This window comes from Lepisosteus oculatus, chromosome 19, assembly GCF_040954835.1.
Source record: "Lepisosteus oculatus isolate fLepOcu1 chromosome 19, fLepOcu1.hap2, whole genome shotgun sequence".
Taxonomy (NCBI): domain Eukaryota; kingdom Metazoa; phylum Chordata; class Actinopteri; order Semionotiformes; family Lepisosteidae; genus Lepisosteus; species Lepisosteus oculatus.
The window spans coordinates 17,434,142-17,450,968 of record NC_090714.1 but is presented as its reverse complement, the minus strand read 5'-3'; the positions used below and the strand labels follow the sequence as shown (position 1 = coordinate 17,450,968).

The 16,827-nt window shown below is 43.1% G+C and overlaps 1 protein-coding gene and 1 long non-coding RNA gene across 5 annotated transcripts in view; one reads left to right on the top strand and one right to left on the bottom strand.

Annotated features, from left to right (window-relative positions):
* LOC107079010 (uncharacterized) overlaps positions 1-16,827 on the top strand; it is a 339,701-nt gene that overhangs the window by 80,268 nt on the left and 242,606 nt on the right. For 3 of the 4 annotated variants that reach the window (XR_011182780.1, XR_011182782.1, XR_011182781.1), the window contains exons 4-5: positions 5,678-5,822; positions 6,697-6,774. This is a non-coding gene — a long non-coding RNA (uncharacterized lncRNA). The remainder of the gene's footprint in view (positions 1-5,677; positions 5,823-6,696; positions 6,775-16,827) is intronic. The other variant, XR_001479981.2, reaches the window with a different exon arrangement.
* The window catches only part of fam20cb (FAM20C golgi associated secretory pathway kinase b), a 52,096-nt gene that overhangs the window by 32,864 nt on the left and 2,405 nt on the right, over positions 1-16,827 (bottom strand). The window contains exons 2-3 of the mRNA XM_006637363.3: positions 14,925-15,100; positions 10,040-10,118 (exon numbers count right to left, since the gene is read on the bottom strand). Coding sequence (XP_006637426.1) covers positions 10,040-10,118; positions 14,925-15,100 — 255 coding nt within the window. The remainder of the gene's footprint in view (positions 1-10,039; positions 10,119-14,924; positions 15,101-16,827) is intronic.

Sequence of the window (16,827 nt, the reverse complement as noted above, 5' to 3'; positions counted from 1 at the left end):
TTCATTCCGAGATTCACCAGGAGCCAGTGCAAGGCGACTAAGACAGGAGGAATGTCCTCTTACATTTTAGCTTTAATTAGGATCCGAGAAGCTAAGTTCCAACCTTTGCAACCTGTGAAAAACACATTTGGATACACCAGCAAGCAACGATTTCAATAACCGAGCCAAGAACAAACAAATGCACGCATTAGCTTCACCAAGATGACACCAAGTTTTCCGACCTGAGTCAGAGGGTGGTAAAACTGAAGATGATGCATTTGTGAAGTTGATTTGGAGAACCTGTCCGCATAGTTTAGCCATAAAAGCTTTCTTAATTGAAAATGTTTTTAAAAACTTTCTGAAGTTTTTTTAAGAGCGGTGTGACAAAGGACTTGTTGAATGATGTTAGGTTTTATATGAACATAAGTTTGGGTGTTATTAGCCTAAAGATGAAGACTGATTTTGTAGCTGTGATGAGTCTAACCCTAATGTTAACATAGAGATACTTAAATGAATGGGGCCAAACACAGAGGCCTGGAGCATGCCAGATGTGACCAAGCTTGTCAAAAAGGAACAATGACCAATTTGAAACTAAACTGTTTTCCATCATTTAAATAAGATTTGCACCTTGACACTGCAGTTCCAGTAATAGCAACAGCCCTCTCTAACCTGTTGAGCAAGATGTTATGATCAGCTGTGTAAAAGCCAGCACTGAAGTACATCAGGACAAAAATAGATTAAAAAATCAGTCTGCAATAAATCGTTAGTCTTTGTAACTCTAACTAGAGCTGTTTCAGTATTGTGCATCAAGCTGAGTCCAGATTTAATATGGTTTGTACATTTTATCTGCAGATTAATAATCTTGGAACTGAACAGCAACAGCCTCAAGAACCTTTGCTGAAAATGGTCAGCAAGATATTGACTGAAAATTGAGTTTACTGGTTGAGTCTTTTTTCACAAAGGGATAGTAACTTCAAGTTAGAGGCAGACAGTGTAATTCCAGATCTTAATTCATAAATGAAGTAATGAGTACTGTAAACCCCTTTTGAGACACTCCTGCAGAGATTCAAATATTTTATATATTTAAATCACCACAAAAAAGGTTTAGAGAGCGTTACATTTTCATGGCATCTGATAATTGATGTTTAAAATGTATTGGAAACGTGTTGCCAAGACTCTTAGTACAGTATATGGAATTGCGATTTAATTTAATTGCACCTGCCACATTAAAGCTTGGATTGTGTGTTTGATTTTTAATAATTGTGCTGAAGACTTCTGCTGCTTGCCTGAGCTGGACAGTGATGGAGCAGCAATCAGTGATACTGCTATTGTATTTGAGGCATATGGTTTCTGAGCTTCAGTGTTCGGCACTGTTCATCAAGTCAGGTGCTCCTCATTTAGCATGGCACTGCATTAACAGCCTGTAAACATTCAGGAGATATTTGACATGGAAGTTGATGACAGCCGCCTTTAGACACAACAGCTACAGCTAGCAATGGAATGCAAATTCTGTGCTGGTTTCTTACGTGCAACAAATCTTTCAACACTTCTAAAAAATGGATGGGCTTCCTAGAGTTAATGAAATGTCTTTAGTTTGACAGGGAGCCCAATTCAAAGGGAGATTGTCTCATTGAAATGAAATGAGATATTAATTCTGTTGACTCAGTTTTAGGGCAGTAAAGGATTAATATGATTGTATACAGTCATTCCCTGGGGCCTTGAAAAGAGGAGAAACTGTTTGAGAAAACTGCAAAGCAGAATAAGGGGTGGGCTGCAGACAGAGAGACCGTTTTTATGTTGTTGAGAACCCTGAGCGTGCTGCAAAAGTAGTACCACAAACTATTGGTCTCTTTCATGTCTTAAATTGGATACAAGAACCAAAATTGATTCCAACAGGCCAAGCATAGCTTGCTCACATTCCGTTGAATCACCTTTACTCAATATTAACTTTGACCCTGTCAATGGACACTGTGCAGCTATTTGTTTGCTTTAAGATCACATTTTAATAGCAACTGAATCCAGACATGATCTGTTTCTGCAGCGGAACCTCCCCCTCCTGGAAGGTTGCTGCCGTTCTGCGGGGCTGGTCTTGGTTCAGTATTTTAACTGCATCGGGCACGGTGGCTATAGTCATCTCTTCTCAGGCCAGCTGTTAAAAATAGGGCTTCAGTGGCAGTTCTCGGGTCTCCTGAGTGTGAAAGCCAAGCACAGATTTCCTTACAGCCACCTTCAAGAACTAGGAAGTGAACCACCTAACAAACACAGGTGCTGACATGGGCTGCAGTGGGCCTACTCATCTTCCAAAGCCACCCAGCCTGGAGACCCCCTGTCTCGTGCCAGTCCTTATCATAACCAGACAGGCCTTGGGTCTGCAGTCGATGTAAGAGAACACACTCTAGCGGTTGTCATTGTGTCTCCCCCACCATTTACGGACTTCAGCTTACTGGTCAGGCCTCTGCACTCATAACTGGGAGGCTGTGGGAAGGGTGATACCCTGCCGATGTACCCTTGAGCAAGGTGCTGTGCTCAGATTCAGAAAAAATACCCAGCTGTACAAACAGGTACAAATGTAAATTGCTTTAAGATGAAAGCAAATAAATAAGTAATGAACAGACCAGTTTTAAGAGCCTATCAACAGCTGTTTTTATTTTCATAGGTTTGTCTTGAATCAAAAAATGACCTAGAGTGGGTCCACATTGTACAAGGACTTGAAAAGGCAAAAAGCTGCCAGAGACTCTGTAAAACAGAGGATCTGTAAAACATTCTGGCAGACTTGCTGCGCTGAGCCATTTTTGACAGTCATTAGTATTTAGTTACTAAAGAGCTGAGATCCAAGAGGTCGCATTTCAAGCCCCTGGCTACATCTTAATGTCTAAACAGCACATGGGGTGGAATTTCTTGCTACACAGGATGTAAATACCAGTACTGGCCGCTGACTTCCGCGCCAGTGGGGACACAATTACAGTCGATTGGGACTGGGAGAAAGCAGCTGAATTGGAAACAAAATTGAAATCTGTCTTTTCAATCTTCAGCTAAGAAGAGGGTTTTTTAAGAGCAGAGCAGCCAAGCGTTGTCTAGTCATAACTCCGCAAAATCTGTCTGTCGGATGTATGTGGGGACACTGGTCCTATCTGTTCAGCCAGGTTTCCTATTAATGTCTATTTTCAGCCCGGTTGTCTTTATTGATGTCTTTAATTAAAATTTAAGAATATGATACCAAAGTAATAATTTAATAATTTTAAACATGGCAAAATACAATTTCAGATGCCCAAAAATGTAAAGTATTAGTTTTTCTGCTTGCCATGTATCTTTAGGGTACAAATCAGAAAAAAATTGCATTTTTGCCACATCTGCATGATCGTATGTTTTATTAAATTGAATTACAACTTGTTTCTTTAAGTTCCAGGGGGAGCTACAGTATGTCAGTGTGCATTGGCTGGGAAGGAACAGGTAAAGGTTAATTCCCTGCAGGGAGGTTGAAGGAGTTATTTCTCTATCTGCTTCAGCACGGAATTAACCTTAACATTTTCCTTTTTTTTCCTTGGGAAGATTTTCTCATTTCTCACTAGTTACCTTGGTGCATATATTTTCCATATCCTCTATCCTAGCAAAGGGATCTTCAGTAGACAGATTACGACATGCGCCTCCGCCAGTGCCAAATATAAATACACAGGCATCCTGGAATTTCAGGACTGCAGATAATGCAGACACTGCTGTTGTACCTTGAGTCAGGGTCTGCCAGCGCCTCTGGTCCACCAAGCTGTATAAGTGGGGCTCAGTTTTGTTAAGGGGTCATCCCTGCTATGAAGCTACAACATCAGTGTCCGCAGCAGGGAGCTGAACCCACAACCCCTCGGGCTTGAGTCCAGATATGTGCCCCCATAATAACAGCAGTACTTAATGAGAATTCCTTGCATTTATATACTGTAGTGCTTTTCATCTCAAAGACTCGCTTCACCCACCACAAAGCGCCGCCCCACCTGGGCGCCCCATCACAGCCGCCATGAGGCAGCAGCCCCACTGCCCAGCAGAGCAGGCTGGGACGTGTGCAGCCGCCTCACTGATTGCACTGGGGGGGAATTCAGGGAGCCCAGAGTGGAATGAAGCCAGGAAACTGGGGTGACTCCTCTCCTGTTGAGGACAGTGCTAATGGTCAAGTACTCAGCTGCCCGGTTTAACGTCTCCGTGTCTCCTGTTGCTGTGCCAGGACAGACTCCCAGGAGTATGATGGTGGTGACAATATTCTAGGAAGGCCCTGCTTTCCTGACCCCTTTCAGAGCCTCCTCTGGCAACCACCACGGGTTCTGAACACTTGCTAATAGTGTCCATGTGGTAGATCAGTTATGTGTGAGGTACACTCATTGAATATATATAAGCAAGCACGTATTGTAGATCGGTTTAGAAATATCACAGCAAGTATCCAAAACAGTCCTGTAAATTTCTTTGATATTGTATAACAAGCTGCTGTAAAACTGCTGTAAAACATACTTTATGTAAGTATTCTCAAAGGTAATATAAAGTAATAAACAGATGCATGCATGTGTAAACATAACCATAATGTGATTAGTTAGTCCTAAATTATGCAAAATAATGAGGGCTTTGCTCCCTTGTGGATATCACATAATAAACCAAAAAATGGTATGGCAATGTTAATCTGGCATTCCTCTGACATGTTCCTGTGGGGTTACATAAAAAATGAAATACGTACAGAACAAAAGAACTATTCGATTTTATTGCTCTGGTACTCTGTTGTTGCTCAGGAATAAAGGAACATGTTTTTGGGGGTCCACAGCAAGCTCTCATGTCTACCTGCCTCTGTGATAAGGCCTCTTGCACACGACCTGCAAAGGCTCCTGGGGCAGTGGATGTGTTGGATTTGGATTTGGCTGATGCCTTCAGGGTAGAAAAGCCTGCACTGCCTGCTCCTTGTCCTTGCACTTGCAACAGTAATGCAGGGTCCTCCGGCTCCTCACTCCAGATACTTGTGCTATGGGTCTAGAAGTAAGGCATCACAAATGTTGGGCACTATTTTAGTGAACCGCCTCCGTGCTACAGGCAGGCTCTGGCTAAACAGGCTAGAATTCCCCTTCAGTTTCACGGCTTTGGCTGAATAACGTGCTCTCTCTCTCAGCCCCTGTGGACAGTTGTGTTGATGATGTTCGTGGCAGGAGTGAGGCTGCAAGGTCTGCTCGTGCGGTTTTCCACAGGCGTGTTTACACAGCTTTTTTTGGGAGGGAGCAGATTAAAGGGGAATTCTGTGGCAGTGACTTGGCTTACCCAGCTACAGGTTTCCCAGCCTGTAAACACGGACTTGTCGAACTCTGGTGAAATCCGGCTGCAGTTAAGAATCTGTTTTCAGCTTCTGCACACGCGGGAAGCAGTGAGGTTGACGACCTGACTTGGGTTATCAAATTCAAACACTACCATTCACGAGCCAGTCCAACCTTCAACTCGGGAAACACGGGGTTATGCTGAACTACAGTAAGTCTTTGTAAAACAACACTTCCTTATTATCGACGCATGATTTCAGTCCCATTTTTAATGCAGGAACTGGAGAAAAGTACAGCAGTACAATTATTGAACTCCCTCTCAACGTGGAAGAATATACTGCTATTCAATATCTCAGCAAAAGAAGTTTACTATCAATCACAGCCCCTGAGCAAGTCAAGTGCCTCTTTACCCTTTCTGTCTCCTCCAGGAAGCGAAATGGAGGACAGGCCTTCTGCTCCCAAGAGGCTCAGCTGAAATACTCGGTGCAGAAAGATACAGAAAGATTCATCCCCTTTCACTGTACTGCACACAGATTGCATCCGCACAAGGATTTTTAGTTTTAATGAAAAAAGGTTAGAAATATTTTCAATGTTTTGAAAAAAAAACAGTTACTATTTGTTAAACAAAGAAGATGAGGCTCCCCTCATCACTATGTACCCCCAAGCCAGTGCCAGCATTATAATTCAAAGTCTCATAATGCAAATCATTCTTTTAATTACAGGTTCCATCTACATCATGTGAGCTCTATTCAAATATCAAAACAAATGTCCTTCGCTAGTGTTGCAGGCTTCTGCAAGATGCTAATGCCGACTTGCAGTGAAGAATCCAGCTTCTAGGTGTTTGTTTCCAGCTCTCTGCCTTGCAGTGTGAGAAGTAATTAAGGCTACTTTCTGGGTTGCAGCCAGTGTTCCATCTACCTAGTGCCTAATATAATAAGATACAGCACAGCTATGGGCTCTGAAAAACAAAAGGCAAAACAGATACCGATACCAGCTGTGTACAATGCCAAAAATAAAAAAGATAAATAAAATACGCAATGCTGAAATCATCCAGCCTTGACAACACATTTTGACAGAGGTGTTGGATCGTGTCAGTGTTCTGCTGTATATATTTAAAAGGCTTGATGGACTATACTGGGCTCTGGTCCAACATAAAACAAAAGAAACTGAACAAAACAAATTGACAACCTTTTCCATTCCTGGGAGTTTAATAATGGCTCACAATCTGGACTTCTGCAGAAAGCAATACTTTGAAAACTTGTGGGATTCATCAGTGACATACTGTAGGACACTGTTACCAGGAATCTTTATCTGTACAATTAAAGGGTGTGGTTTTTCCTGCTGTCATTTACTAGTAATGGAATATTCTGAAAGAACTGATTGCACGTTCATTGATTTTATTATTCATTGATTGGTTGACAGTCAACCTGTTCTCATCGATTTGCAGGAAAGCATTCCAGTACTGGCAGGAGAGAACAGTTTCAGGCAAGGGATCTGAACCTGAGAACTGGTGCTGAGCTCTAAGGTAAGCACTCATAACTACAAAGGGGGGCGAGAGTCTGTGTGTGCGATTCCTGCTGGCAACATTCCTCGTTTTCATTCGTGTCGGAGGAGCGAGGGGCGTGAGCAGCGTCTATCCAGCCACATCCGGCCGACTCATTCAATCCGAGCGGCCGCCAGGGGACCAGCTCCGACGGAACGCTCCGCTCGGCCGACCCGGCTGCACGGCCCACCACTCCTGTGGTGCCACATCAGCGGCAAACAGCGGGCACGGCCACTACCTTCACACTCCCAGCTGGCCAAAGCTAATTGCTGCTGTATGCACCGGCCTGGGCATGATTCCACCCCATCGCACCCCACCCGACAGAGTGATCACTGTTTGCTCTACATGACCCTAAAGGGTAGCTTCACATCCCTTCCCTCGATCTCTGCCGCCCCCTCCCTAAAGAATAAGGCTTCCGGCGGTGCCCATGGGAAAGCACAGTACGAATCCGAACTGCATCGCCATCTTTATCCCAGAGAGAAAGCGAGCTGCGGTCAATGTAGCACAATTCCTGGGAATTCTGGATCTGCTTCCCTCACAGGGATCCCACTGAGCTGACAGGTGTTACACTCACTATCCCATTGGCCTGTGTGACTCAGAGATACAGTATTTTGCATCGAGTGGAAAAAAAATGTTACACTGTTTGTAAGATGCAAAATATGTAGCTGAGCCACGGTAGGTTCAATATCTTATTACATCCCTTCCAGGGTCCACGGATTTCTGATGCTTAGGGTATCAAATACAGTTTCAGTGATCATGTCTGCATCTGTACGGAAAGGGTCAGCAGTGTGGCGCAGAGGTCAGGGGTCTAGAGGTGTAACAGGAAGGCTGTGACTTCTAATCCCAGGTGAGACACTGCTGTTGTACCTTTGAGCTAAACCTGCAGTGTCCCAGTAGAAAATCCAGCTGTATAAATGGGTGCCAATGTAAGCCTCTTTGAATAAAAACATTAGACAAATAAATTAGTAGTTAGTTCAGACCTAGTGGTCACCGAAGTTATTTGCCATCTGTGTGCTTGTGCTGAGGTGCGAGATGTTACTGAATTTCCCGGAAAATGGTGTTTGGTCTCCGTAGGTTTTCACAAACTTTACAAAATTTTTCATCAATTAGCTCAAAGCCCTGCCTTGTTATTGTCAGTCAGTGAGACTCTTTTGCACTTGTAATTAAGTAACAAATGAGCTGCACTTCAATTCTCATTTCACAGATATCTCATCCAGCCAAGAAATACCGAAGGGAACCCTAAGCTTATTTTGCGAAGTATTTACTGTTAACTAGACCGTGTCCCCGTGCTTCGAGAATTGCACAGAAATTTCATTACCATTAAAATCAGATAACTTGAGCACCATTATGAATGCCCTAGTCAAAACTGTCACTTTTATTGTTTCCGTTCTCTACCGGATTACAGCCAGCAGTGTGCATCTGTACAGCGACCGTAGTGTGCACCATTTGGACAGGATCGTAGGTAGAATACGCTGTCATCGAAGTCGAAACATACTGGTAGGAAGACATCTTGGTGCCCCTGTGTTGTTTAGCAGTGCTAATCTGTTTGCTCCAGCAGTGCAGCACGAAGCTGACACACTCCCACTTAGAAGGGCTAAAGCCTTTATGATTACTTCGCCCTCCCTTGTCTCTCCAGCGGGTGCAGCTTCTGCTTCTGGCCACACGATGACAGTGGGGGAAACTGCTAGCGGCCAGGGCAGCTCCAGGTGTAATTGCTCCAGCAGAGACTCAGTGACTCAATGTTTATTTCCACTTTCACTGTTCAGAGTTACAGCTCTGCAGGTCTGCTGCATCAGCCCTTGTTATAGCCATTATTTTGTATTAAATGAAACCAACTCCAACTTCCAACTCTGACTTCCTTCCCTTTTTGGTTCGCGAAATCGATCTCGCCCCGGGCTCTGGGCTGTGCCTTCACAGCGCGTGTGCACAGGCAGGTGCCAGCGTGCGCTCCGAAACAGAGGGGGAAAGTGGGGACACTGGCCGCCCCCTGATTTCCACGCAGCACTGTGACCCGTGACCCGCGCTCCCCGACTGGGGTGTTCTGACCCGGCTGGTCTCAGTGGAGCGGGACCGCGCAGGGAACGACGCCCTGTCCCCTTCACGGGTCAGAAGTCAGCTTCTGCAGAACCCTGAACCGAACCCCACCAGGCCGTGCCACATTTCAGACAGTTCAGCTGCTTCCGCGATCGGAATCACCCTTGGATGTGCGATTTAATTTTCTCCTAGGATCTGGAACGCAAAGCGCCTAGTGCCTAGTATTAGTGAAAGAATGAAGAGGAAACTAAGTTTCTATTTTCAGCCTTTTTGCTGTTTCAAGAAAAACTAAACATCCATCTTCCCTTGGAGCTAATTTGCGTGTGCATGTGTGCAGTGAAACCGCCCTCTATATTTTAACTTATAACTGTGTCAGACTTAAAGACTTAAAGTTAGGAATAAATCCTAGAATATATTAAAAATTAGCTTTTAAAACTGAATATAAAAACTGCTTATTTCGGAATTACACTGGGATTAGAAGGCTCAGGAGGTTAACGGATGAAAATGGCATGCAAATGTTTTTCCTTCCTTAGAGAAACATAATAAAGGAAAAGAAACAAGTTCTAAATAATTATTTGACTATTATTGAGTTATCAGGGATTTTTTTTTTGATTTGGGAAAACTCTTCAATTAAAAACCAGCTGCTTAAAGTTGTAGGCATTATGGTTCACAGATATCCCCAGGACAGGATTCCACATCTTTAATTAAAATGTACGTTTGGAAATGTTAATTAAAAACTGCGCTGTGGGTATTGCCGAACTTATAAGATCAAACGAAAAAGAGTATTGTTTTAGTTAAACGTTTGTGAATTTTATTAGGTCTACCACACAATAAAAAGAGCAGAAGTTTGTATAGGAAGAGAGAAAGCTTTTTCTATATGTTATTTATGGGATTATGTGTACAAATATATCTTACTGTTATTATTGAAAGTCCCAAATCATGTTGAAAAACGATCAAGATACTGATCTTATTGCCGAAGACCTGGTATTATTTAATTTGTGAATTCTGTGCTGAGATTTCAGTGAAGTATCTCAGACACTGTTTCGGCCTAACTCTCTGTGACATTGGGGTGCTCTGAAAAGGTCATGTCCTAATCGCAGCCACGGGGGAATGTCACCATCGGAGTGCTCAATTCCGTGAGCCTCCCAGACCCGCATTACCACTGAGCAGGAACATCAATAATTCACACCGGACTTAATGGGTTTTCACTTACTTCATGGGTTTGAAGAGCGCTTGTCCGTAGTTCTGGAATGTCATGATGAGTTTCAACTGTGTGCCACCAGATTTCATAGCTGTTAGGAATAAAAAAGGGAGAATTCGGAATCATTTCCCAGTGTAGCACTCAGTGTAGGACTCACAAATGTACACACACCAGAATATTTGTGCTTACCCCGAATGCAACATGTGCTTACACAACATGAATACCTTTCTACATGGGCCTTGCATTTTTGGAGATAAAGCCATGGTACTACACAGCCATGACACTCAGATCTATACATGTTCCTGGACCCTAACAGTCATCAGGCACCGATGAGCTCAGCCAAAACAAACCTTTATAAACCGGGAATCCAAGAGCTCCAGTGACAGTAACACTTTTCAGAATGAACAGCGAAACACAAACCAGAGGGCTCAAGCGCAAACAAGCATGTAAAACCAAAAATATGGGGGGCCTCTTTACCCAAAGAGTTGAGGGTGTGTGGAACAAGCTGCTGAGCCAGTACCTTGGCTTCATTCAAGAACCGGCTGGATGAGACACTTGGATCAATACATTTCTGACAACCAAACAGCCTAGATGGGCCAAATAGACTTCTATCGTTTGTAACGGGCCTTATGTTTTTATGACAGCTAGTGCCTCTATTCCTGTGTTACTCTGGAGCTGTGTTCTGACGATGTCTAACTGAAGTCTGAGCAAATTAAATCACAATATGGCAGCTCTATAATCAATTAAGTGTAAGCCACAGTGTAGATACTCTTATAAACAAGGACTAAAAAGAGAGTGGCGAAACCCTGAAATGGAGCAGTGACTTATGTCTGGCTTTTGGCATAGGGTTACTACTGACAAGCCTCTCCTTTTCACACAGACATTAACAAAAGAAGCACTTTTTGACAGATTGTATCGCCTCTAGGTGGCAGGCACAGCTGGGCCACTACATACTTCCTTGTCCCTTGCAAAAAAAAGGTTTTGATAATCACAGTTTAAAACTTGATTTGAGATTAAAAATAGATTAAAGTGAAAACTACCACACAGTGAACAGAATGAAGTACATATCTTGGCACAGTAAATTTAAGGGGAGTTAAAATAAGGCCATGGTTCCTTTTCATGATGTTGGTTCTGTGGTGCTTGTGGAAGCCCACAGGGTTTCCAGCCTCCATGGTCTCCTCTATTTAAATCTCCTCAAGCTCTTGATGACTGTAGCTTTATTTCCTACACATCTGCTTGTTCACAGTGACGATGGGATTATCTTTTGGTGCACCATGCAGAGCACCTCTCCTCTGATATTTTAAAATCGGGAGGATTTTAGCAAAGGATTACCAAAATGCAGCAGAGGAGAAACTGGTACAGTCAAGCCAAGCACATGCAGAGAACAGTAGAAACGCATGGGAAAAGACCATCTTGAATCGGGTGGATGAGCCCATCAGGGGTTGTGTTGTCCTTGTGTTCGTGTGGGTTTCCTCCAGGTACTGGGAGTTGAACTAGTTTCTGGGAAAACTGGCCCTGGTTTGAGTGTGTGTGTCTGTGTGTGCCTTGAGATGAACTAGCGTCCTGCCCAGGGTGTATCCTGCTGTGCGCACAGGGCTTGCTGGGATAGGCTCCGGCTCTCCCATGATCCTATAGTGGATGAAGCTGTTCAGGAAATGGAGGGGAGGAAGGAGCCCGTCAGTTCTGTTCTCAGCTATGTAGACACTGTGTAAAACGTTCTCTATAGGGCACTGCAAATGTTGACAGTGTAATTAAAAATTATATCACTCACTAATTATATCAATTATATCAATACTAATTTTCACTAGTAAAACTGAAAAAGAACACATCCATGAAAAATAAAATGATCTCATGAGTATAGTAAGCATTACAAAAGACGGACTAGCACACAGTCTTAACTTTTATTTTGCCTATTATTTCAGTAATGATTCAAGCAGAATTCAAGGATGTTTACAGTAATTCCTGGGCTGTTTGTGTTCAATGCAAACAAAATGATTTCCATGTTACCACATTTAAATGTTTATCCCTTTCTTTTTCTGTCTGCATGGTTAGGGACATTTCCAGAAATGAATCGGATAAGATTTCCTTGGAAAGGCTCCAGAAAGGTTTTTTTTCCCTTTACAATTCTAGCAATTTTTCCACTAACTTCATTCACTTAAACAAAGTCTTACTTTGTCAAAGATTTGTAACAGAGAAAAATATTTACACACCATGTAGCTAGGGTACAAAACAAGACAGAAACACATTATATACTTGAAAAAGTGTCTTTAAAACAGAAGAAAATAAAAGGCTTTCTGGGAAGAAATTTTTGTTGACTGTGTAATCCAGACCATTTATATCAGTGAGTGTTTATTTATGCAGCTATTCAAACAAACTAGTAAGAGGCACTTTCCTTGTTTAAATCCCCCTTTGTACTGTACCTTAGTACAAGAAACTGTGTCTTTCTTTTTCCTCCTGCATCGTTTAGTAAAACCGTAACTCAGAAAGAGTCGCTTCTCCGGCTCACCTCTGCGTCTGTGCTTGCCTGACAGGTGCATTCAAATTAATTGTTTTACGATACCAGCATTCATGATCATGGAGGAAAAACCCACCCCTTTCCATGTCAGAAAAGAAAAACCTGACAAGCAAGGACGATGCTGTTGAAAGCTCTTTAATTTTGCAAGAGCAGTCATGACCTACAGCAGCTTTAGTGCTTATGGAAGCACTGTAGCCTCCTGGGAAAGGCTTCTGAAAGAGGAGTGTCCAGAACTGGGCCTCTCCAGTCGGTGACAGTGCACCTGCCTTTGCCATTAGAGGTGGAACAAAGCAGATTATTCCACGTGAAAATCAGGATTCGTGGAGGAGCTGCAAAACACCCGCGTGCCGTCCTGACAGAATAAAACGAGCAGGTTTGTCATGTGTAACACAGGACACCTGTTTAATATTGGTGCGAGGGCTCTTCAGATATTTCAGGCAGGTCCGAAAGAGGATGTGATTGCGTTTCAGAATATAATCCCATATTTATTGAGCAACGTGAGCCAGGGAGGTAAAACTGGGTGATAAAAACGTGTCCAAATTGTATCCAATTGTGAATATCGGAAGATGCTTCAAATATGTAAGTGTGTGTTTAGAGGGTGGGTGTCACCTGCACCGTTTTACCCTCACAGTATTAACTCATTTTACTGACCCTTCCACTGGAAGCCACCGCGTGAGTGAAGCACCTTGCTACAGGGTACAACAGCAGCATCCCATCTGGGAACTGAACCCGCAGCCGTCCTGTCACAAGTCCAGACCATAACCACTGCTCCACTATTCTCACTTTCAAACCCCTTATCAGCTTGCACCTTCTCAGATCTAAATTAGGGTCTTGATAAAGGCACCATGTACTTCTCAGACAATAGCTTTAGTCTACACAGCCATTATTATGCAAATATTCTGTTCTGTGACTGTTTTTAGCACCTTATAATGGATGACTCAAAATCTGACTGCTATTAGTTGTGTTATAATAGTACGTTTTGTTCCAGGGTGTTTTTGTTAAGGAGAATAGGGTGCAATTTATTTTCCACAAATACCTTCAAAATAGGAAAAAAAACATATAATCTGAAGAGCTATTTATGGATCTCCTGCCAAGGTTTAAAGAGCACATCGCCATCTCGTGACCCATTTTGGTCAGTTTCTACTCCCACCTGCAAAAACAATTTAATTTTTGGATGATGAAATATTTCATCCATCTGCTGTTTTAGAGATGTTTTAAATTGTGCAGGGACAGGGATGTGGCAGATTATGTTTGATCTCCATGTTCAGTACGTCATGCAGTCCCATGTAAAAAATCTTCACAATGACTGGATTTATTCCTGAATTCACATGCCTACAGGGGACATGGACACCCCTCCTTTCTTCTTCATTCATCCAGAAGTGCTGAATGGATTTCATACTGCATCTAAATGCCTACAGCAGCTCCAGTTTAAAGCCTTGTTTCACACAAATGTCACGACTCCTCTACCTCGTTTCTTTTTGTTACTGAAAAGCAGAGGGGAGGGGGGGACTCACCCTCTGGGCAGGGGCCTAATGAGTTCACTAAAACTGTCCTGCGAGTCCCACACGCCCTCTGCCAAGTCGACCGCAGGAGAAGCTTTGAGCTCAGAGAAAGGGTGAGAACAAAAGAAGGTGTCCAGAAGAAAATAAACCAACACCCTATTTCATTTGGTTTTAACGGGGCAGCTGTGCACTCTCAAAAATTCAGCCTGACGTGCAAATAAAATAGAGACTAAAACACTGAATGAGTTGCGCAACAATCTCCCCTCTACGTGGCTGAGTTTCAGTCTTCCCATTTGTAGGAGGACTCCTCATTTACTCATGGACACTGGACATACAGATGGTATACCCAGTTTCTGAACTGACTGCTCAGTCCTGTAAGTTAGATTAGTGCACGTCTCTGATCGAGAAGGATTTGTGATTTTTGCTTTGTGACTGGAATGATTTTTTGGAGAGAGTGAGATAATTATTAGAAGGTAAAATCTTCTCTGGACCACTTTTTGATCTTTACAGCAAAGACCGGGATGCTATATGTGCAGACAGTATGAAAGTGGAATACTTTTCCGTTGCGGTGGACAGCATGGGGCAGCAGCCCTCAGCTTGGCCTTTCCTTACTCGAGTGGCTTTCAGTCGGTATGGTTTAATGCCATCAAGTCCTTCTTTATAATCAACAGGAGCTTCCGTTCATCGGTAACCTCAGCAGAAGGGCTATGATTTCTCAAGGCCACATTTTTGAGCCCTAATGCAATTCTGTCTTTGCGTCTTCCTTGTTCGGAAGGTGCACAGACCCAGAGTCCCTCGGCCTCAGCAGTACACAGTACTGCCGCTCAAGCTGTCGGACGAATGGCTCACGAACGCGGCTTCGCGCAGCAGCTGGACTTACCCACGCTGGTGATCCTCTGAGAGACGAGGTCCTTCAACAAGGAATCGATGACGGGATTATGTCTGGAGTACAGTTCGTATCGATTAATCCCAATGTGGAACTTGAGCCAGTTGGGGTACGCGTCCGCAGAGGGCTCCCCAGTTGGGGTGTACTCCTCTTCATTCCCCTCGCTGTGCCTGAAGGGATGGGAAATAGAGAAACGATGTACTGAAGCAGCACACGGGGTGTGACGGCTGGACAGCGCACAGCAGGCAAACGCTCAGGTATCACGGCACTCACATGTACACAATTCAATCTGTCTGAAATTGTGTATTACCATTCTTCACCCCTTACCAGTTCTAGCTATTGTGCACCACTTTTTTATCACAGCTTAATCTGAAATTATCAATCACACTGCCCCGCAGAGCAAAAGGACTACCAATTCTGTTTTCTGTAGTTCTGTTTCTGGGACTGTAAAATTACCCATCCAGTACCTATGCAACTTAGCAAATGAATACCCACACTACCAACTGTATGGTAGCCCGGTACTTTAGGATATGGTTAAGCGATTTCCCTCCAGTGAATATGCAATGCTGACTAAAATGTGCAAGGTTGCAGTATTGCAGTCACATAGTTATTCACCTGGGAGGACACTGGATTGCTTATACACTTTAAATGCTGTGAGCTAAAGAAAATTGAAGGCTTGCTTTTAGTAATATGTACTTCCAAAACCACAGGACCGTCTAACCAGCAACAACTGTGTTTGTCGAGGCTGAATGATGGCTGTGCATAAAAATATTGAACAGTGCATGTCCAGATTCAAGCCCCGTGTTATAAAAGGTTCTGCAACATGGCATAACTTTCTAATGGCACATGCTTCTGCTCTGGTATTGAAATGTTCCTGTTGTTTTCTTTACATATACAGTATGTGTGCAGTTACAGTAGTCTAATTTAAGATTTAAAAAAAGCCATGCAATAGTCATTCTAAACACCAAGTGAGCTTTGGACTGTGTAAACAGATTACAGGCTGGGAGAAGAGAGAGGCCTGGAACTGAGAGGAGAGGATCGATTTCACTGATCGTTTTGTGTCAGTTAGCAGTTTAGGACTTTTGAGTGTGTTTGGCAACAAGCTTTTGAACATGCATCTCTAGCTCCAAGTTTTCCCCTAACCTTAACTGTAACGGAAATCATATTTATAACCCTAAATCACAGTCACCCTGCCTAGATTGGTGGGATTTAAGATATTCAGGAACTCCTATTTGAGTTTACAAGGATGGACTGGAAACCTGAAATGAATCAGTTGCTGCTAATTGCAGCTCAGCCTACTGTACATTGATATTCTGGGGTACATCTATTTAAAGTTTCGCTGTTAACCCCTTTTCAAATATAACAGCTGTAAACCAGATTAAGAATTCAGACGGCCACTGACAGTGTTCAATCAGTATAACATTAATTTTGCTTTAACTGGAATTAGTTTAATTAAAACATTTTTCTTGCAATTATAGAGATCTTTACACTCTGCAGTACTGTAAAGACCTGTCTTGTGGTGGCAATAGAAATGAAAGATGAGGGTAAACAATTCAGTGTATTTCACTGTACAGTCTGGTAACGGCACTCCAGGTGTACCTTAGTGGTTGACCAGTACAGTGGGGTGCAAGGCCCCAAGGGGAATTTCACATGATCACGAGGTTCTCGGCTGCTTGTGTCTTGAAATCGTCAAATTACTTTCCCAGCCGAAACTATCCATTTCGTATTAGAGCAATAGACAGATGGCATGAAACTGCGTGGTCTCTAGATCATTTTAATAACGAGTTTTGAAAAAGAAACACTGCATTATCCCAGCGCTTCACTAAAGCATTTTCGGTTTATTTTTCAGTATTACATACTGCGCCACGCTCGGAAAACACTAAGAGATGTTTTGTAA